The sequence below is a fragment of the Ahaetulla prasina genome, chromosome 10 (assembly GCF_028640845.1).
Source record: "Ahaetulla prasina isolate Xishuangbanna chromosome 10, ASM2864084v1, whole genome shotgun sequence".
NCBI lineage: Eukaryota > Metazoa > Chordata > Lepidosauria > Squamata > Colubridae > Ahaetulla > Ahaetulla prasina.
Window position 1 is genome coordinate 3,213,019 of NC_080548.1, and position 22,963 is coordinate 3,235,981.

A 22,963-nucleotide genomic window follows, 5' to 3' on the forward strand; every position below is an offset into this window, starting at 1 on the left:
AGACTGGGTGGCCTCCCCTTTCCCAAGTGCCTGGTTCATTGCCCAGGAGGCTCCCTGCAACACTGATTCTTACTTGGCAAGACTTCCCTCTCAATACATTTTAGAAATTTTGCATTGAAGATGGTTTCTTTCAACAATTAGAAATGAATATATTTCCCAGGTTCTCTTTTAAAAATTGGCACTATTTTGGTCACAGTGAGCTTTTTTTTTAATTTTAAAAAGCAGAAATTTCACATGAGAGTTATTTTAAAGATACAGGTGGACTTCTCTTTATGACGAGTTGCTCAGTGACAGTTTGAAATTACAATGGACCTACCTGAGGCCTACTTACGACCATGAGACTCTACTATTTCATCGTGCGGGACTAGCCTAAGAAATATTTTATTGTAATTTTAAACGGGTTTTAAATCGGTCTTTGACTGTTTTAGTTGATTTGGCCATTAAATATTTGGTTTTAATCTGTTTTTAAAATTGCTATTTATATTTGTATTTTAATATGGCTGTAAACCGCCCTGAGTCCTTCGGGAGAAGGGCGGTATAGAAATTAAATTATAAATAAATAAATAAATAAATGATGGGAAGTTATGATGGTCGCCCTCCCCCAGCCACATGCTCAGCAACTGGGCTGCACTGACAGCCATTTGCAGCCACATGACTGCATTTTACAACAGCTTTGTTGAAAACTAGCATTTACTTATTTACGGGACCGCCTACTGCTACCAAATACCTCTCACCGACTTGTGCGCTCTCACAAAGAGGGACTCCTCAGGGTGCCGTCAGCGAGGCAATGTCGTCTGGCGACGCCCAGGGGAAGGGCCTTCTCTGTGGGGGCTCCCACCCTCTGGAACAAACTACCCCCAGGACTTCGTCAGCTTGCGGACCTTCGGACCTTCCGCCACGGGCTTAAAACACACTTATTTAATTGCGCAGGACTGAGCTAGATTTTAAATTTATGGGTTTTAAATTGGGTTTTATTTCTATATTTTTAATTTTTGGGGCTTTTAGAATAAGTTTTTTAATTGTTTTTATATTGTATTTATGTGTTTATGTGTTTTTTAAGTGCCTGTAAACCGCCCTGAGTCCTTCGGGAGATAGGGCGGTATATAAATACGATTAAATAAATAAATAAATAAATAAATACTTCTGATTTTTGGCAAAATCATGCACATAGCGAACTCTTGGCTGATATGGGCAAAACCACTGGTTAAGTATCAGGGTTCGCTTAATGACCCCTGAAAAAAGGCCATAAAGTTGGGTTAGTCTCATGACCCAACCAAACTCATTTTAGAACCACCGCAACTTACAACCATCCTGAGCAAGCTCCATTACAGTCATAAGTTGAGGCCTACCTTTTGCTGAACTGGCATGTGTGTTCAAATTCTTAATTTCTTGTCTCTGGGGCCCAGCTATTTTATTCACCATAGTGGCAGAACTAAATTCCTTCATATGTTTTTTTTACATCTGATTTCTGTGTATGTGCTTTATTTCTACAAAGGATTCCAATTTTCCACTTCCATTCATTGTCACGATAGTTCTAAAGCCTTATTCTGGCAAACTGCTTAAAAGTGAGTCCCACACAAGTCTTAAGTCTGTGCAAGTCTTAAGAGCAGTTCAGGCTCTTAACTGAACTGGTTCAACTGCAGGGAGTCCTAGCTGTGGGACCCTCGCTCAGAATCTGCTTAATTCCCTGCTGTCTTTACCTTAGCACTTGTGATAGACCCGAATGGCGAGAACTCCTTTCTCAGCTTCTCATCATCAGTTGTGTCATCCAGGTTCTTGATATAGAGATTAACTCCCTGAAAAGAGGACAGAGATATTAGCATGAGATAGCAACAGCGCAAAATGTGATGTTTCAATTGATTAGGAGCAAAGCAGGGTTTTCTTTTCTATCGACAATCACCTCCACACATGCCATTAATTACACAGTCATTTGGAGCTGGTCAGCCTAGACCAGGGGTCTGCAAACTTGGCTCTTTTAAGACTTGGGGACTTCAACTCCCAGAGAGTTGAAGTCCCCAAGTCTTAAAAGAGCCAAGTTTGCAGATCCCTGGCCTAGACATGATAAATAAAAAATTGCAGGATCCAACCAGGACCACAGGTTCAGTCTTCCAAGCTTTCGATCTCATGCTGGAGCTCATCCTCAGGGAACTTTTCTCAAGCAGAATGTGAATCCACACCCAGATTGGATCCTGCAACATTACCCTGGGATGGATACATCTGCCTCCATTTGTAATAAAAGGTTAGGAATGTCATGTCTTTGCAGAAAAAACTCTAAATGTTGCAAAGCTGTAGAGACAAGTTTCTTTACAAGAGAATTTGCCTGGATTTGCTGTGCATTTCTGTAGCACCATTTGTCCCCAGGCCTGCACTGCAGAGTCAGGACCAGGAAAGATTCAGGTGCATCGCCCACTAGGCCATTCCTTGGTCCCGCTTCTACTGCCCCCATTGAGGGAGTTCGCGGAGTCCTAAAGGAACTCAAAATTCACAGGGCTGCTAATCCAGCAGCTTCAAGCTTCAGCAGAGCTCAAACTCATGAACAAGCTTGTCTCATCAACGGTCCCTCAAATGCACACACCCTTCCTAACTTGGAGGACCTTCCTAGCCTTTCTTTCCTCCAGAGGCAAAATACCTGGTAACGACTGATCCTCTCTTGCTTCAGCTGCTCAAACCTGCGTTTCAGCTCTGCCTGCCGTTCTACCTTCTTCTGTGCACGACCCACAAACACAATTTTCCCATTGATGTCTTTTCCATTCATTTCTTCGACTGCCTGTAAAAGAATTCAAAGCAGCAAATCCCTTGCAGACATGGAGTCTTCCTCAGACACGTGGTGCTGATTATTATTATATTTTCCAATGTTAATTTGGGATTAATAACCTCGGCAATCAACGAGCTAAAAACTGAAGCAAGTTCAACGTTGGCACAATCTTGGATAAATCTGGGACTTTCAGTTCTTCTCTGAATCACAGGATCCTCTAGTGCAGGGGTCTCCAACCTTGGCAACTTTAAGCCTGGTGGACTTCAACTCCCAGAAAGCCCCAGCCAGCAAAGCTGGCTGGGGCATTCTGGGAGTTGAAGTCCTCCAGGCTTAAAGTTGCCAAGGTTGGAGACCCCTGCTCTAGTGCTCATTTAACTGATTTAACTTAAGCATTTAACTGATTTGCTTTCATTTTATTTCTGCAACATTCACCAGAGCTCCATTTCTCAATCCAAAAACAGACGCCAGACTGACTATGTACATAGTAGCCTCACAGTTTATACCTTGTTGGCCTCTTCATGCTTTTCAAAACTCACGAAGCCAAAACCTTTGGATTTCCCAGCCGGATCAGTCATCACTTTAACACTGAGGGTCTTACCTGTTGTTGGAAGAACAGGGTTAGTAATGTTACCTGGAGCAAAAATTACAAGGAGAGCTTTTCAGAAGGAAAACTATTACTGATGCCCACCTACACGCTGTCTGGAATATTAGATGCAGTGCAGTGACTCTTTTTCCCTTAGTTACTTCCAAGCTGAACAGAAGGATATACTCTTGTTAATGTTGCCAAATTCTGTTTAAAAGCTGGCAGAATTCATTAAAATCTTACCAGCAACAGTTTCATATGATTTTGTCTTTATTTGCCTTTAATCTATTTTATTTTGTTACTCGTATTTTAGTAGTGTTATTCTGCTCTTTTCCCAAAGGTGCTTTTTCAGGAGGCAACTAGACTTCCTTATTTTTTTCTCTTGAAGACATTTGGCACCAAGTGAGAAATCGAATAGGTTTCTGACCAACCTAGCTGACAACTTTGTTGTCCAAAAGATAAAGCAGGGAACTAGAGGCACAGCCATACTGGACTTCATTCTTACGAACAGAGAAGAAGTGATAGAGGGAATTGAAACCACAGGAACCTTGGGTGAGAGTGACCATGTCATACTACAATTCAACATAACACAAACACAAGCAATAGAACACAATGGTACCAGAGTCCTAGATTTTAAAAGAGCTGATTTTAACAAGCTCAGAGAAAACTTGGGAAAGATTCCTTGGATGAAAATTCTAAAGGGGAAAACAACTCAAGAAGCTTGGGAAACTGAAAAATATGATCATAAAAGCCCAGTCCAGCACAATACCATTGAAAAAGAAAAACAAGAAATTCAAGAAGAAACCAGTATGGCTGCACAAAGAACTCTCTGACAAATTGAAAGACAAAAAATAGAAAAAAGGACACATAATTAAGGCAGAATATCAGCAGATAACCAGAATCTGCAAAAACCAAGTCAGGAAAGCAAAGGCTCAGAATGAATAAAGAATTGCAACAAAAATAAAAGATAATAAAAAAAAGTTTCTTGCAGCATATAAATAACAAGGAAACAGTCGGTCCACTAAAGAGAGAAGATGGCAAAGAAGTATCGTATTTTTCGATGTAAAAGACGCACTTCCCCCCCCCCAAAAAAGAGGGTGGAAATGTCTGTGTGTTTTATACAGCGAATGTTGCCAAAGCCCCGCCCACCCAACCCTGCAAACAGCCTGGTTAGCTTCAGCACAGCCTAATTTAGCACAAGCAGCTGATTGGTGGTTGGCTCGGACTCGCAGAATACTGCCTATCAGCTGTTCCAGACTGCAGGGATCGCCACTGCCTGTTGCTGCTGCCCATCACTGCTGCCGCCTCTTGCCACCTCCGCGCACCCCATTTTCAGCCTCCGTGCGTCCCGTTTTTGGCTCGTTCCAGGTGGCAGGGATAGGCGGCGGCAGCATTCCCTGCTGCCTGGAACAGCTGATGGGCAGTATTCTTGGAGGCCAAAGCAACCGCCAATCAGCTGCTTGTGCTAAATTAAGCTGTGCTGAAGCTGACCAGGCTGTTTGCTGCAAGGTGGTAAATTGCTGGGAGGCAGAGGCAGATTTTCCCCCCCTTATTTTCCTCCCCAAAAGCTAGATGCGTCTTATACTTCGGAGTGTCTTATAGTCCAAAAAATATGGTAACAGGCAGCAGAGAGAAAACAGAGCTGCTTAACTCATTCTTTGCATCGGTCTTCATGCAAAAAGCCTCAATGATGCTCTAAAAGAATGCAAATGACCAGCTGCCTGCAAGGAATATAAATCCTTCCATTCTGCACCATCCAGTCAGAGCTGAAGAAGCTTCTTGGATGAAAAGTGAAACACTTTCGAAGAAAAAAGAAGAAAGTCCAGTTGCCTCCTAAAAAGCACCTTTGGGACAAACATGACCTGGATAGACTGAGAATCTCCGTAGACTGTTATTCTTCTCTGTTACCCTAGTCTGATTGATGTTGCAATGAAATATAGACGTCCTCAGTTAGTGACTCTAATTGGAACCGGCAACTTCATTGCTAAGCAAAGTGGACACTAACTGGGAGATCTTATGACCGTGACTGTGCTTTTCAGCTGGGAAGAGACAAGACGACGGTTTCACACCTTAGCTAACCACTCACCACCCTTTGGAATGCTCAAGTTTCTGCTTATTATCTTGCACCCGTTGAAAGCAATGTGATGGCTCTGGCAGCAGCAGATGATCAAACAAAGAAATTGCCTACAGAAATCGCTTGCTATTTTTCTCTGCCCTCCCTCCTCCCTCCCTCACAGAGCTATGATTGGAAAGAAAAAGGTATCACCATATTTCTTGAATAACACACTCATGTCTCCCAGCCTTGGGCAGCCAGCATAACTGCATTGCTTTTAATGCATAAAAGAGGAAAAAGGTTACTTTCTTTCTCTCCAATCTTTCTGCTTTGCAGGGATGGGGAGGAGGAAAAAAAAACACAAATTTTTTTGACTCAGGCTCAGCCCCTCTTATCTCACCTTGCTTCTCCCTCCTGTCCTTCAAGGTGATTCCTTATGCCTTGTTCAAATCTTAAAACATCCAATCAGCCATCATTTATAAAGGCTTCAGTTAGACGTGAACATAAAAGACCACTTTCTGGAAAACCCACCGTAGTTGCTGAAGAGATCCTTCAGCCGCTCATCATCCATCTCATCCCCAAAGTTTTTAATATAGACGTTGGTGAACTCTTTGGCTTTGGCTCCCAACTCTGCCTCACGTTCTTTATGGGATTTAAATCGGCCAACAAATCTGGGTGGAAAAACAACGACAAGCCCTGGTGAATGCTCCGCTCCTGCCCCCCGGGAGAAAGGCAAGGCAAGGTTTCAGGGAAGAAAGGCAAAAGCAAGCAGCCGGCGGTGGGGGGACGGGGACGGGATGGGACTGCAGAGGAGGACACAAGACCGAGCTGAAGAACCCCCTGTCCTGAAGCAGAGAGGCAGCAGGCCAAGGGGAGCCACTCACTGCTGGGCAGGATAAAGCCTCAGGGAGCCAACCCAGCCCACAGCAGGGAGGCGTCAAGTGAAGCCAGACCCCCGTGGCAGGAGGTGTTGGCTGTGGCTCGGGCAGGGAAACTCACCAGCCCTGGAGGAGACAGGCAGCAGGCCAAAGCTTGGGCCAGGAGAACCAGCAGCCTGGTGGGTTAATACTGAGATGCATCATGTCTCAGCTTCTGGCTGAGACACTCACACTTTGCGGTCGTTCAGCAGCATGCCGTTCATCTTCTCGATGGCGCGGTCCGCAGCATCTTGTGTCTCAAAGTGCACAAAAGCATAGCCCTTGGAGCCATTCTCATCACACACCACCTGTAAACGACTGGGGTTGATTAGCCAGCATTGACAGGTCAGTTTGCTTCATGTCAAGCGTTTCCCAAGGACAAATGGAAGATGCAAATTCTGCATCGTGCTTGGCATCCCCATTGTGAACGCAGCTGTAAATCACTACAGTTCAATGCCTGTGGTGGTTCTCGGGGTAATTTCAAAGCCTTTAGTTATGAGCTCAGTTCCCAAGCTATTATTTCACTGCAGAGAAAGAAGCCATCGAAGGAAAAAAGAAATGGGTGTCCCCACCCTCTGTCATCACTGGCCATATCCACCACTCCAGCCCCTAACTACTTCGCAGACTTCCACGTTTTAGAAGTGCCCAGTGTGTCACTGAAACATTTTACAATGCAGGGATTTGCTCCAAAAAACTCTATAAAGGCGGCAGCTTAATTCTGATCTAAAGCAAGGATTAACAAGATATTCAACAAGTTGCCTTCTCCCCCCTCCCCCAAGAGTGCAAAACCCACCAAGCGATTATATGAAATGTTGGATAGAATCTGAGAGAGAGAGAGAGAGAGAGAGAGAGAGAGAGAATCCATTTTGCCTGGCTCTCTTACACAAGCCACCTCTTTGTGCCTGATGCCACCAACCCAATCTTATCTGACATACATGAAAAATAAGACCCAGCCAATTCTGAGGGACAGTTCCATGAAGCTCAGGAAACGGAACTGGCCTAGGACTCACCTTGCAAGAAAGAATATTCCCAAAAGCAGAGAACGTGTCATAAAGTGCTTTGTTGTCTATGGATTTATCCAGGTTCTTAATGAAGACATTCCCTACGCCCGATTTCCTCAAAGAGGGGTCCCGCTGAGACCACATGATGCGGATGGGCTTGCCTTTGATGACATCAAAGTTCATGGTGTCCAGGGCTCGCTCAGCTGCAGCACAAAGAGCAAGAAAGAGAAGGGACATTTTATCTTGAAAAAAGCAAATGAGGCTCCCATTGGGAGTTCACCTCTCCTTATTCCCCTTGCAGATTTAGGAGAGCATTTCCTCAGGAGAACCTTGAGCCTGAGAGATGCACGGCATACGTATATGTAGGTACATATATGTACAGACATGCACAATACCAGTACGTTATGAATTTATAGCCCTGGGGAACTGACGCTAACAAGTTGCCTTATAACATCTAATACATGCATGACAAAGAAATAACCTATTCCAGAGAAGATCCTGCCCTGCCTGGATGATGTAGGCAAGCACTAGAGAAAAATGCCTGTTGGCCTTGGATCCAGGTGATTAGGATCATTTTTGTCATATCTTCAACCTTCCCTTCTTGGTTACTGAGAAGATTACAGCTTCCAGCTCCAAAAAGGTCCTAGAAAAAGTGGATTATCTGGACTCCTTCTGGTCAGGTTCAGACCAGGATACAGAAAACTTTGGCCGTGCTTGTTGATATCCTGTGTGGCAGGCTCAGGATACGAGTAATGCACCCATCCTGGCTGTTCTTGACTCTCAGCCACCTTCTCTACCACCGACAATGGATCACTTTAGCAGGTTGGGAATGAGGGGGTAATGCTGCCCCTTCCCCCAAGGCCAATTCCAGTTGGTGACCGAGGGGTGAGGAATCTAGTCTTAGATCGCTGCTTGGTGGGCTGGCTCAAGTCTGGGGAGTTGGGGAAGAACATATTTTTGCTAAACCATACCAAGACTGAGAGGCTGTAGGTTTGCGGCCCTAAGAGTCCTAGAGAGATTTTATCTTTGACTTTTGTGGGGTTATTCAGTACTCCATTCAGATTTAGTGTATAATATGGGGGTCTTCCTGGATTCACAGTTCCTGCTCCAAAGATGACAGCTGTGATCAGGCGGCCTTTACCCAACTTTGTCTTGTGTGCCAACTGTGTCTCTTCCTGGATCAGAGGGAACTGGTTATAGCCACTCACACCTTACCCAACTCTCAACTGGGTTACTGCAATGTACTCCACATGGGGCTGTTCTTGAAGGCCATCTGGAAGCTTCAATTAGCCCACAATACAATGTCATGGACAGTTATTGGTATTCCTCATTACACCCAAGTAATATCTCTACTCCACAAACTACAGTGGCTCCTATGTACATCCAGGTGAAATTCAAAGCAATGAAGCCTTGCATGGCACAGAACCATTTATTCTTGGGAGAGCTTCCCTCTCACAAGAATATCTGCCCATCCACATTTTATAGACACATTTTGTGTGTGTGTCTGTGTGTGTCCCATCTTTGTTACTTTATAAGTAACTCAAGGTGGCAAAATGTACATAATCCCCTTCCTCCTCCTATTTTCCTCACAACAACTCCTCAATGAGTGGGTCTGGCATGCTCCAAAAGAGAGGCTACATTCTGAATCTCCTCTCTGAGATCCTGCCAGGAAGCCTGCTTTCTTGGTACCAGCCCCTGCCATTTAGAACCATCTTTCCCCCCCAAAACCCAATAAACATAACCATCTGCAGGCCTTTAAAAAGGCTGTTGAGCCCTGTGTACTTGGGTCAGGAGGAGTACTAGCAGTTGGTGATAGAGCCTATTTTAGTCCTGAACTTTTTAAAATTGTTTTAAATTACCTCAGTGGTATATGTTGCTGGGGGTTGTGCTTAGGTAAATGATTTTATACAGAATCATAGCATCTGACTTGGGCAATTATAAACATTTTGATTATAAATACACGTTCAAAGCTCATCATTTTCTTTGCAAGCAGACTATCCTAACTAACTTTCCACCGCAGCCAAGTCAGCTTCAGGCAAGTGTGTCACTTTCTAGACCTTCTGCAAGTGAGACACTTAGATATGCCACTCATCCTTCAGGATTCTATTTTTATACTGAGCAGCACATTAAAAAGCGGTGACATATGCATACCAGATCCTGTTCATAAAATTCAGAAGCTTAGGAATCACGCCAAGAACTACCTTAAATTGTGAAAGAAGGGGATTCAGAGGGTGAAGCCAACACAGGATTGCATTCATTGCTCAGGTCAGCCTGGAGAGTTCAGAAAAGCTAACAAGGGTAGTGGCAGTCTGGTCTAGTGCTTAAGGCACCAAACTAGAAAGCCAGAGACCATGAGTTCAAGTCCCTCCTTAGCCATGAAAGCCAGCTGGGTAACCTTGGGCCAGTCACTCTCTCTCTCAGCCCAACCCACAGGGTGGTTGTTGTGGGGAAAATAAGAGGAGGATGGTGCGCTGGATATGTTCACTGCCTTATTTGTAAAAATAATAAAGGGAGGATACAATTAAATTAAATTAATTACATTAGTGCCCGACAATGAAAGACAGCTTGAATAATAAGTGGCAGATGAGGAGACAAAATTCAGGAGTGGCTAGGATTTTAAAAGATTAGGATGCCCAAAAAAAGCAGATGCCAAAAAAGCCAATGCAATCCTAGATTACATTAAGAGAAGGATAGAATCAAGATAACGTGAAGTGTTAGTACCACTTTATAATGCCTTGGTAAGATCACACTTGGAACACTGCATCCAGTTTTTGTCACCATGATGTAAAAAAGATGTTGAGACGCTGGTTAGAGTGCAGAGAAAAGCAACAAGGATGATTACAGGGCCGGAGGCTAAAATATATGAATAATGGTTGCAAAAAATGGGTATGTCGAGTCTAGTGAAAAAAAACAAACAAACAGGGACGACAGGATACCAGTGTTCCAATATTTCAGGGGCTGCCACAAAAAAGAGGGAGTCAATCTATTCTCCAAAGCACAGGGCAAGGCAGGACAAGAAGCAATGATGGCAATTAATCAAAGAGAGAATCAATCTAGAACCAAGAAGAAATATCCTAACAATAAGAACTAGTGGAATGGGTGTTGGTCTTACCTGATACACCCCTTTTCTGACGAGAAGGAGTGACTCCAGTGCATGGGGGGTATCACTCTGTGTCTTCTGGCTCTATGGACAGGGTTCAAACTTAAGAGACGCCCCCTTTGTAGACCTCCCACTTTCAACGATGTTCGACGAGGGTTCCGAATAATGTACCTGTAACAACACCCCACGGACACCTCCCTGACCAGACCCTTTCATTAGGGTGGGGCTGGAGTCACTCCTTCTCGTCAGAAAAGGGGTGTATCAGGTAAGACCAACACCCATTTTCCTGCCTGAGAAGTCGTGACTCCAGTGCATGGGACTTACCCAAGCTGTCAGTCCTCATGGGTGGGAAGCCGTCTGGTCATCTCCTTCCGGCGTCTCTACCACACGTTGTAGTACTCTCCGACCAAAGGCCGCCTCAGCCGATGCATATGCGTCAATCCGATAATGACGTATAAAAGGTGACAGAGTCGACCAGGTCGCTGCCCTGCAAATCTCCTCCACCGACGCTTGTGTGGCCCATGCAGCCGATGTGGCCGCACTCCTCGTTGAATGTGCCGTAATAGCCTTAGGCCTTGGTAAAGCCTGAGCCTCGTAGGCTCTGGCTATGGTGGCTCTGAGTAACCTGCCCACCGCCGAAGCGGAAAGCTTCTGTCCCATGGTGGATGGTTGGAATGACACAAAAAGTGCCTCTGTCCATCGGAAAGCCCTAGTTCTTTTGATGTAAACCCTCAGAGCCCGTCTTACATCCAGAGTGTGCCACACACGTTCCTTCGCGTGTGATGGATTAGGACAAAAATCCGGAAGAACCAACTCCTGGGCCCGGTGGAACCAGGAGTTGACCTTCGGCACAAAGGTTGGGTCCAAACGCAAAACCACTCTATCGGAGTGGAACACACACAAGTCTTCTCGCACCGAGAGTGCGGCCAGTTCCGAAATCCTGCGGGCCGATGTGATGGCTACCAAAAACAGCGTCTTGTAAGTCAAAAAACTGATGTGAACTGTCCTAATCGGTTCAAAGGGAGCCTTGCAAAGTGCCTGCAAAACCTTCTGAAGGTCCCAGGTGGGATAACGGTGAACCACTGCCGGTCTCAGGTTGGTCGCCCCCCTCAAAAACCTCTTTACCTCTGGGTCCTTTGTCACCGACCGCCTACCCGCAGAACCTAACACTGACGCTATCGCTGCCACCTGCCTGCGTAACGTCCCTGGTGCCAGCCCTTTCTTCAACCCAGCCTGCAAAAACTGCAACAACTGTGGAACCTTTACCTTGGTTGGCTGAATGCTCCTACCAGTGCACCAAATCACAAAGGTTCTCCAAGTGGAATCATAAATTCGTGTAGTAGATGGTCGTCTAGCCGCCTGCATTGTTGTTATCACATCTGAGGGAAATTTCCATCTTTCTAGCAGTCTCCGCTCAACAGCCACACGGTCAAGTGCAACCACTGGGGACCCGGGTGATGAACCGGTCCCTGACTGAGAGACACCTTGTCGGGTGGAATCCTCCATGGTGCGGCGACCGACAGACGTACCAGATCCGCGAACCACGGCCTTCTGGGCCAGTATGGTGCCACCAGAATGACCTGTGCCCTGGTCTGCAGAATCCGACCAATTACCCGAGGAAGGATAGCCATCGGCGGGAAGGCATATAGTAGACCCCTGGGCCAAGGAAGACGGAGGGCATTTACCCCTTCCGCCCCTGGCGCTGGGGACCTGGAGAAATACCGAGGAAGTTGATGGTTCGCTGGAGATGCGAAGAGATCGATGACCGGCTGTCCGAATCGCCTCACAATCTCCTTGAATAACTCCGGATCCAGTCTCCATTCTGCAGGATCCAGAGGTGCCCTGCTCAACCAATCTGCTCTGACATTGTCTATCCCGGCAATGTGTTCCGCCCTGATGGAAATCACATTGCGCTCGGCCCAGCGACAAAGGCGATCCGCCTCCGCCATGAGCCCCCTGGATCGAGTGCCTCCCTGCCTGTTGATGTGGGCCTTCACTGTGATGTTGTCTGTCAGGAGAAGCACATGTCGATCCCTCAAACAGTGCCTGAAATGTCTGAGCGCTAACCTGGCCGCTCTCAGCTCCAGCCAATTTATGCTCCTCTTTGTCTCCCCCCTTGACCAAGAGCCCTGGATCACCTGGTCCTGACAATGAGCCCCCCAGCCTATCAGACTGGCGTCCGTTGTCACCGTGATGCGGTCCTGTTCCAAAAAATGGCAGCCCCTTTCCATGTTCCTGGACTTCCACCAGCGTAGAGACATTAGAACGTCTCCCGGGACCCTGACCTTGAACTGCGACGTGTCCCTGCCTGACCTCTGAAACGGTAACATGAACCATTGTAGAGGCCTTGCATGAAACCTTGCCCATGGGACCACCTCTATGCAGGAAATCATCTTGCCCAGCAGAGATGAGAGTAATGCCAGTGGAACTCTCCTCTGTGAGCGAATCTGCACTACCAGGTCCTTGATGCTCTGAAGTCTGTCTGGGGACAGGAAAACTTGACCCTTCAGCGTATCTATTACTGCCCCTAAATGTAACAGCCGGTTCGTGGGAATGACGTGACTCTTTCCCATGTTTATGGAGAAACCATGAGTCTGCAGACAAAGTATCGTCTCCCTCAAATCTTCTATTGCCTGTCTGTGAGAGACTGACTGCACCAAAATATCGTCCAGGTATGCCTGAATCCGTATTGGACGAGCCCTGAGAAGCGCTCCTAACGCCGCCAGGATCTTCGTCAAAACCCTGGGGGCCGAGGCAAGGCCGAATGGAAGCGCTCGGTACTGCAAATGCTTGCCGTCGTAAAAGAACCTCAGGAACCTCCTGTGCTTCCGATTTATCGGAACATGAAGGTATGCCTCCGTAAGGTCTATGGAGGTCAAGAAGTCCCCCTTCCGGACATTCGTAAGGATTGACCGCAGGGAGTGCATCTTGAACCTCCGATACTTCACATACCTGTTCAATCCTTTTAGGTTGAGAATTGGTCGCAGCCCCCCCCGAGGCCTTCTGGATGACGAACAACATTGAGTAATAACCGCTCCATTGTTCGTGAACCGGCAGGCTCCACCGCTCGATGTTCAGCAAGTGCTGAACCGCAGTGTCCATGATCTTTTTGTCGCATCTCGAGACCTGGGACATCGAAATAAGACCGTCGGAGGGGGTGCAAGAAATTCTAGTGAGAGACCTGATGAAATGGTCTCCCTTATCCATAGATCGGAGGAGGTTTTCTCCCACTGGTCGGCGAACAGCCCTAGACGGCCACCAATGGGAGCCTGATGCCTGCCGTCAGCGGTGTCTGCGGATGGAGCGGGTGCCCTCCCGAAAAGGACGCCGCGACTGGCCGCGGGACCTGCCTTTGTCAGAGGACCCCTCCTCTGAGTGATGATAGTGGCCCCACTGACCTCCCTGTGTTTGAAAACCTCTCTGATATCTGCCAAAGGCCGACCCCCAATAGGGACGAAAATAAGACTTCTGAAAGGAGGGGGAAAACCTTGTATCCCCTCTCCTTGACAAGGCAGTCAACACCTTCTTCTTCCCCTTAGTTTCCGTCAACACGGGCTCCAAAGCCTCACCAAACAACTTTGCACCTTTAAATGGCACAGAGGCCAATCGCCATCTGCGCTTTGTGTCTGCCTGCCAATTTTTTAACCAAAGAAACCTCCGTGCTGTGACCGAGGACGCAATCGACTTTGCCACATATTTCGCGGAGGACATAGTGGCATCCGCTGTGTATTCCACAGCTGCCACTATCTTGTTGAAATCCTGATGAGTCCTCAGATCGGTCACCGGCACTTTCTCCTGCATTTGTTTAAGCCACAGGAGGACGGCCCTGCTGAAGAAGGATGCTGCTGTGGCCGCCCTTATACCCCAGGCTGCCGCCTGATGCGTCTTCGTGAGGGCCTGCTCCAACTTCCGATCCTCTGGCTTCAAAACTTCCTCAGGTTCAACCAAGGTGGCCGAAGAGGAAGCCAGGGCCAAAACCGGGTCATCCACCTCAGGCACTCTCAGGAGTTCCATCAGGTCAGAAGCCGTGTTAAAAAACCGTCTCTCAAGGGAGGACATGTTCGGTAATGCGGCCGGGGCTTCCCACTGTTTCTTAATCATATCTAGAAATAATTTAGGAGCAGGAACTGTCTCCGTCTCCACCGTTGGTTCAGAAAAAAGCATGTCTGCAGGGTCCTGCTCTGGACAGGCGCTTTGTTCCCCTAGGAGTCCCTGTTTAGTAACCGCCTTAGCTTTACTCAACAAGGCCTTAAAGATGAGGCCTGAACAGCCCTTTAAACATGGGCTGCTCCGGTAAAAAACCTTCCTCCTCAGACAATTCCTGGTCCCATTGTTCATCCTCCATGGATGGGGAACTCTCCGCCTCTGAAGGCGAATCAGAGCTGTCAGAACGCGACCCCATGTGTCCGTCTGCTGGTTCTCTTTCTACCTGATCCCTATCCTGTGACTGGGCTTCCGCCCCAAGAACAGATTGCCTGTTACGACTTTTGCCTGCCTCAAGTTCCCGGTGAACCGCCTCTGCGATCCATTTCCGCACTAACTCAGGCATTTCTGTCACCTGGTCTATGGTCTGCCTATCCCCTTGTGATGCTACCAAGTTGATAGGTGTAGAACTGGGCCTCCCTGTATTGGAGCTGCTCCCTGATGGCTGGGGCGACAGGGCCCTGGCCAGAAAACTGGAAGAAGGATCCGGTTCCACCATTGGATCTTTCTCCATAGGCTGTACCTGATCCCTAATAAATGTGGACTTAGTGGCCTTGTTGGTGTTCCTCTGTACCTGTCCTTCCCAGCGCCTTCTGGCGGCATTTTTCCGCCTTCTCCTGCGCTTTAATGGGCCTTTTAAGCGCCAAGGCTTTTGCTCTAAGTTTTGCAGCTGCTTCCGAACTGCCACTCCTTGTCTTATGACAACGGCTCTTCGAGCCTTCAGTGGCAGCTCTCTGAGGTTGAGAAGCATCAGTGACCTCCATCTGGTCACTAAGTGAGGCATCCAACGCCATATTTCTAGAACACATATAAATTTCTATTTCTAGAACATATATAAATTTAAATAATAAATAAATAATAAATAATATAGAAATAAAATTACATATAAGTAAGCACCTTTTATAATTCCATGAAATTAAAAAAAAATATTTTTTTAAATTATTTTAAATTATTATTATTATTATTATTTTATTATTATTGTTATCATAACAAATTCTATGTAATACATATACATGTCAATGTACAAGCCTCAATAACCAGTTACCATCTTAAGAACTCAGCAGCATTACAAGGGTTAATTCCCTAAACTGTTGGTCCTTTCCCTCTGCAGGTCAGAACGCCTGCTCAAAACTCCAAAGCCATGCAGCCTGGAAACGGCTGCCTCAGGCTAAATCAGGCCTCTTCACTTCTTTACTCCAAAGGCCTATGCTGTACTGGAGGGCCGATCACCGAAACCCCATGACAGCCTCTTTTCTCTTTCTTCAGTTCAATTTTTATTTTTTATTTTTTTATTTCTTTTATTTTTTTATTTTTATTTTTATTTTTCTGGTATTATTATTATTTAATTTTTATTTATTTATTTTTTCTTTATTATTATTATTATTATTATTATCATATTATTCCTGTTTATTTTCCATATATATATATATATATATCTCATTCATGTATTTATTTTCATCATCTTCTCTATACATATAAAGTCAGCCAGCTCCCAAAATGGCCACCGCCCTGGCTAGCCCCATGTGGCTTCCAACATGGTGTTCAAGAGCTTGTTCCTTCCTGTGCCTTCCCCACATATGGTGGGTATTCCAGCAAAGGCACCTGAAATCCGGAGCTTAAAATAACAGCACAAACAAAAAATAAATAAATTGGAGGCAATGTGTTCTCAAACTTCCCCCGCTGCTCTGATTCTCCCCCAAAGGAGTAACCATGTGGAATCAGCAGCTTGATTTAAATCTCCCGGTACTCACACCATGTGCTCCCGGTACAAACAAGTTAAAATGGAGACAAACAAAATAAACTTTCCTTGCAGCTCCAAATAATAGTTTCCCCCGCTGCTCTCCACACACACACTTTAACGATCCTCAGCCTTGTAATTAAACTCATCAAACACTTAAATAAGGTTCGCTCATTCCACTCAGCTTCTACATTTTCATAGAGGCTCCAAGAAAACTCCTATTAATAAAAAAAAAAAACCCTCAAAGATAGCTCATTTACTTACTCAGTTGATGCCATTTCAAAGAGAAAAGCACAAATTTCCAAACTTCAACTCCTGCTAAATCCAAACACACAGGAGTAAACCCAGAAAATGTCCTCATGAGCTCAGGACAGAGTTGAAAGTGGGAGGTCTACAAAGGGGGCGTCTCTTAAGTTTGAACCCTGTCCATAGAGCCAGAAGACACAGAGTGATACCCCCCATGCACTGGAGTCACGACTTCTCAGGCAGGAAAATGGCTTCAGAAGTTGTTGGTGCTCCATCACTGGGGGCCTTTAAAGACTGGATAGCCATTTCTCCAGAATGTATAGGGCCGTGATGGCGAACCTATGGCATGCATGCCAGACGTGGCACACAGACCCATCTCTCCGGCCATGCCAGCCATCGCTTGTTGTTTTTCTGGGTTCCAGCATGCGCACGTGTGGGAGCACCGGAAACCGGAAGAGCAGTTCCCCGGCGCTTATGCACGTGCCGGGAAGCTGAACTTCCGATGTGCGCATGCACGCCAGAAGCTGGAATACCAGGTGACCGGCGCGTCTGCGCCTGCCAGAAATTGTAAGTTCAGTTTCCTGGCACATGCATGTGTGTCAGAGAACTGCTCTTCCGGTTTCTGGTGCTCCCACATGTGTGCGTCTGGGACCTGTTCTTCTGGGTTATGGTGCTCCCTTGCGCACACACGCTCCCGTTTCGGCACTCAGTGCCAAAAAGTTTTGCCAACACTGGTAAAGAGTCTCCTGCTTGAGCTGGTGGTTGGACTAGAACAGGGCTGTCAAACTCCCGGCCCGAGTGCCGGATGTGTCACAGACTAGCCACACCCATGCCCGGTTTAGCAAAGGGGAAAAAAGTCTAGATACATCATGTAACACTGCTGTGACGACATGAGTTTGACGCTCCTGGACTAGAAGACCTCCAAGGCTCAGTTGTCTTTCTTTATCCAACATAGCATCCATTTCAAGTGACACTCTAGTCAGCTAGTTAAATTAGGCAACATTTATTTATAGTAGGAAGGGGTGTTCCAGACAGAGATGCTGGTAACTCCAGCATGATCTCTTTGCAACAGAAAGGGAAAGGAAATTTGAAACAGAAGCAAGTAATACAAGAGAACTTGAGAATTTACCTGCAGACATTTCTCCAACGCCCATAGCTACATGCTAATAAAAACTACTAAAATAAAGATGGTTTTGGTTTGAGCATTGGGACAGATATGGTAGGGGTTATTCAGTACTGTGTGATGTTCTGCCTTTATGAAACACTATCAGAAATTAGGTTTGCTGATAATGGATGCATATATAAAATTTCTATCCCACCTTCTGAATCAAGAAAGTTTTCTCACAGGCATATTATTATATCAGCGTTGATTCCATACCTCAATGACATCTATGATGGTTCCTGAGTAATTTATTGCCACCTTTCAGCAATCTACAGTTTCCTCAAGTCATATTACTATGGTGGAACAAGAAATAATATATTGAGCTATTCATGTCCCTGATGGGTCACATGGCTAATGAAAGACCATTTGAAGGCTGAATAGAATTACCCAGGACAAAATCTTTTGAATTTCCACAGAACACACCTTAGGTTTCTGGTTATATGGGAAAGACCAAAACAGAAAGTAAGCTATAAACCACAGTTTACACACCACACTGCCAGGGTTCACACAAAAGGCTATGCTGAAAGAAAAAAACCTCCCACATTGTAACTCAGTGCGACGTGTGACCTAATTCCTTAGAGCGGATGGAGCCCAACCCTGAATCTCAGCTTCTTTAGAGGCTGAGCTTGGAGATGTTCCAAAATAACATTATCCATTTATGTTCAGCCTAGAGGCATCCTTTTCGTGATACCGTGTGAGCATCCTTTTTAGAATCGGGATCAATCTTTAATCTGAAACTCACAATTGGGCACAAAGTTCAAATTTATACGCCCATTTCTCTAGAATAGTGGTCACCAACTGGTGGTCCATGAGAAAATTTTGGTGGTCCGCAGAAAAATTGTTTGCATTTTTTATATTGCACTAAATCAGGGGTCCTCAAACTACAGCCCCTAAGTTTGATACGTGCAATCAACATTTGTGTTGCTGCAGAGTCTCCCCCTTTGGGGGGGTTTTGTGTGAGTCAGAGGGGGGCAGAAATTCAGACTTGGGGTCTGCTTAAGCCTCCTGGTGCGGGGCTTTGGGCGAAGGCTGGAGGGAAGAGCCGCTGGTGGCAAGGAGTCGGAGGGTCTTGTTCCAGTGGGGCTGCCTCATGGCCTGGAACTGGCTGACCATCTCAGCCCACTGAGCCTCCGGGCGCCAATACCTGGCCTTCACTCTCACAGGCCTTCCCTCTGCTTGGAAAGCCTATGCTCCTAGTCCTCAGTGAGGTGCTTCTACTGAGCCTCCTTCTCGGTCAGATCCAATTTGAACTGAGCTGTTTTGCCAACTCTTTCTCATGGTGGCTGCTTAACTCCAACAACTGCTTCCTGTTGGGGCCTTAAGGAGCCCGGGCGGATGGGGGGGGAGGGGAAGGGAGAGGCAAGGTGCGCCTCCACGTGAGTGAAATTGAGTTGGCCACGCCCACCCAGCCAGTTATTAGGCCGATCATATTAGTGGTCCGCGGGATTTAAAATTATGAATTTAATGGTCCCTGAGGTTCAAAAGGTTGGGGACCCCTGCTCTAGAAAGCAGCCCTTTTAGCTACATGTTCCTTCTCCAGTGCTCAGGCAATCAGAGGAGGAAAGCTCTTCATTAAGAAACTGAATCAACAAACCTCTCTGCCTGTCTCAGGGAGTTAGCCACTCGCAAGGGGAAATCCTCTGTGGAACCACATTCCAATAAACTATTGGACTCTTTTGGGTGCACCTACTGCAGCGTCAATGAAAGACAACTGCCAAACGTAAGGGAAGGACCTTCCCTTCCTATCCTAACAGCCAGGTGAGATCACACCTAAAACTACTAAAATAAAGATGGTTTTGGTTTGAGCATTGGGACAGATATGGTAGGGGTTATTCAGTACTGTGTGATGTTCTGCCTTTATGAAACACTATCAGAAATTAGGTTTGCTGATAATGGATGCATATATAAAATTTCTATCCCACCTTCTGAATCAAGAAAGTTTTCTCACAGGCATATTATTATATCAGCGTTGATTCCATACCTCAATGACATCTATGATGGTTCCTGAGTAATTTATTGCCACCTTTCAGCAATCTACAGTTTCCTCAAGTCATATTACTATGGTGGAACAAGAAATAATATATTGAGCTATTCATGTCCCTGATGGGTCACATGGCTAATGAAAGACCATTTGAAGGCTGAATAGAATTACCCAGGACAAAATCTTTGAATTTCCACAGAACACACCTTAGGTTTCTGGTTATATGGGAAAGACCAAAACAGAAAGTAAGCTATAAACCACAGTTTACACACCACACTGCCAGGGTTCACACAAAAGGCTATGCTGAAAGAAAAACCTCCCACATTGTAACTCAGTGCGACGTGTGACCTAATTCCTTAGAGCGGATGGAGCCCAACCCTGAATCTCAGCTTCTTTAGAGGCTGAGCTTGGAGATGTTCCAAAATAACATTATCCATTTATGTTCAGCCTAGAGGCATCCTTTTCGTGATACCGTGTGAGCATCCTTTTTAGAATCGGGATCAATCTTTAATCTGAAACTCACAATTGGGCACAAAGTTCAAATTTATACGCCCATTTCTCTAGAATAGTGGTCACCAACTGGTGGTCCATGAGAAAATTTTGGTGGTCCATGAAAAATTGTTTGCATTTTTTATTTTGCACTAAATCAGGGGCCCTCAAACTACAGCCCCTAAGTTTGATACGTGCAACCAACATTTGTGTTGCTGCAGAGTCTCCCCCTTTGGGGGGGTTTTGTGTGAGTCAGAGGGGGGCAGAAATTCAGACTTGGGGTCTGCTTAAGCCTCCTGGTGCGGGGCTTTGGGCGAAGGCTGGAGGGAAGAGCCGCTGGTGGCAAGGAGTCGGAGGGTCTTGGTCCAGTGGGGCTGCCTCATGGCCTGGAACTGGCTGACCATCTCAGCCCACTGAGCCTCAGGCGCCAATACCTGGCCTTCACTCACAGGCCTTCCCTCTGCTTCGAAAGCCTATGCCCCTAGTCCTCAGTGAGGTGCTTCTACTGAGCCTCCTTCTCGGTCAGATCCAATTTGAACTGAGCTGTTTTGCCAACTCTTTCTCATGGTGGCTGCTTAACTCCAACAACTGCTTCCTGTTGGGGCCTTAAGGAGCCCGGGCGGATGGGGGGGGAGGGGAAGGGAGAGGCAAGGTGCGCCTCCACGTGAGTGAAATTGAGTTGGCCACGCCCACCCAGCCAGTTATTAGGCCGATCATATTAGTGGTCCGCGGGATTTAAAATTATGAATTTAATGGTCCCTGAGGTTCAAAAGGTTGGGGACCCCTGCTCTAGAAAGCAGCCCTTTTAGCTACATGTTCCTTCTCCAGTGCTCAGGCAATCAGAGGAGGAAAGCTCTTCATTAAGAAACTGAATCAACAAACCTCTCTGCCTGTCTCAGGGAGTTAGCCACTCGCAAGGGGAAATCCTCTGTGGAACCACATTCCAATAAACTATTGGACTCTTTTGGGTGCACCTACTGCAGCGTCAATGAAAGACAACTGCCAAACGTAAGGGAAGGACCTTCCCTTCCTATCCTAACAGCCAGGTGAGATCACACCCTAAAAACTACTAAAATAAAGATGGTTTGGGTTTGAGAGAGCACCCCCTCTCAAAACACCCCCCCTTTTCAGTCCATGGTCCCTGATGACCACCCTCAACAAGGGCCCTCCAGACCAGGGGTCTCCAACCTTGGTCCCTTTAAGACTTGTGGACTTCAACTCCCAGAGTTCCTCAGCCAGCTTTGCTTAAAGCTTAAAGCTTTGCTGGCTGAGGAACTCTGGGAGTTGAAGTCCACGAATCTTAAAGGGACCAAGGTTGGAGACCCCTGATTTAAAGCAGGGGTCTTCGATCTTGGCATCTTCAAGACTTGTGGACTTCAACTCCCAGAATTCCTCAGCCAGCTTTGGTTTAAGCTTTAAGCTTTGCTGGCGGAGGGACTCTGGGAGTTGAAGCCCACAAGCCTTAAAGGGACCAAGGTTGGAGACCCCTGCTCCAGACCTCTTGAAGGACAGGCAATGACCAGAAGCCCAACTTGGAGCAGGGGTCTCCAACCATGGTCCCTTTAAGACTTGTGGACTTCAACTCCCAGAGTCCCTCAGCCAGCAAAGCTTTAAGCTTTAAGCAAAGCTGGGCTGAGGAACTCTGGGAGTTGAAGTCCACAAGTCTTAAAGGGACCGAGGTTGGGAGACCCCTGACTTGGAGAGACCAGCCCACTGGCTGGGAAGTGGAGGAAAGGCCCTTGAAGGTGGCCCTGGGAAGCCGCATCCCCTTTGCTGCCAAGGAGCCCACCTGGAGGCCCTGCCAGGCCAGCAGACAAGTGCAAAAAGCCTGCCCCAGAAGGGAGGGAGGGAGGGAGGGAAAGAGCCAGTTGCTAAACCTGGGCCTGGAGCAGGGGTCTCCAACCCTTGGTCCCTTTAAGACTCCTGGACTTCAACTCCCAGAATTCCTCAGCCAGCGAAGCTTTAAGCTTAAACTTCTGGGAGTTGAAGTCCACGAGTCTTAAAGGGACCGAGGTTGGAGACCCCTGGCCTGAAGGCCCCACAATGCCATCATAGCGAGTTTAAGGGGGTGGGGGGTGGGTATTCCGCCTCCCAGAATGCCCCGCAGCGCGCGGCCTTGAGGGGAATTCTGGGAGTTTCGGGGCCCTCACCGTCGCCGGGCTGCTGGAAGTTGACGTAGGCGTAGCCCAGCGAGCGCCGGGTGATCATGTCCCTGCAGACGCGGATGGAGAGGACGGGCCCGGCGGGGCTGAACTTCTCGTAGAGCAGCGCCTCCGTCACCTCGGGGTGCAGGTCCCCCACGTACAGCGACGCCATCGGGTAGCTGCTCCCGGCAGCGGCGGCGGCGGCGGCGTTCATCGGGGCGGCCGTTCCGGGGCAGCGCGGCGAGCCTGGGCAGGGCAGGGCCGAGCCTCGTGGAGCCTGTCCGCACGCCGGCGAGGATCCGGGCCTCTTCCGCCCAGGGGCTCCTCCTCCTCCTCCTCCCCCCACCCCCGCCAAGCTGCGGCAGAGAGCGCCCCGCGGAGGCCTTCAGGGGCCGCGCCGAGGCCTCCGCGCCGCCGCCGCCGGGCCTGCACGGGCCTCAACCGCAGCAGGAGGGGGCGGGGCGGGGCGGAGGGTCCGGGCAGCGCCCCTGGCGGCGGAGGCCGGTAACTGCCGCGCGAGGGGAGGGGAGGGCCAGGGTCCCGCCTTCCGGGCGCTGCCTTCGGTCCTTGCAAGTCTTGTGGGGCTTTTGG

At 47.4% G+C, this 22,963-nt stretch overlaps 1 protein-coding gene and 1 non-coding gene across 4 annotated transcripts in view; both read right to left on the reverse strand.

Annotated features, from left to right (window-relative positions):
* The window catches only part of PABPC4 (poly(A) binding protein cytoplasmic 4), a 29,856-nt gene extending 6,893 nt beyond the window's left edge, over positions 1 to 22,963 (reverse strand). Inside the window, exons 1-7 of one of the 3 annotated variants that reach the window (XM_058196280.1) lie at positions 22,379 to 22,946; positions 7,319 to 7,512; positions 6,501 to 6,616; positions 5,923 to 6,062; positions 3,259 to 3,353; positions 2,630 to 2,767; positions 1,701 to 1,796 (exon numbers count right to left, since the gene is read on the reverse strand). In XM_058196280.1, the coding sequence (XP_058052263.1) occupies positions 1,701 to 1,796; positions 2,630 to 2,767; positions 3,259 to 3,353; positions 5,923 to 6,062; positions 6,501 to 6,616; positions 7,319 to 7,512; positions 22,379 to 22,586 (987 nt within the window). In that variant the 5' untranslated portion in view covers positions 22,587 to 22,946. Of the gene's footprint in view, positions 1 to 1,694; positions 1,797 to 2,629; positions 2,768 to 3,258; positions 3,354 to 5,922; positions 6,063 to 6,500; positions 6,617 to 7,318; positions 7,513 to 22,378 lie in introns of those variants that run through there. The other 2 variants (XM_058196281.1, XM_058196282.1) reach the window with 2 other exon arrangements.
* LOC131204890 (small nucleolar RNA SNORA55) lies at positions 2,274 to 2,401 on the reverse strand. Its single transcript, XR_009156661.1, has one exon. It is a non-coding gene; the product is annotated as a small nucleolar RNA SNORA55 (small nucleolar RNA).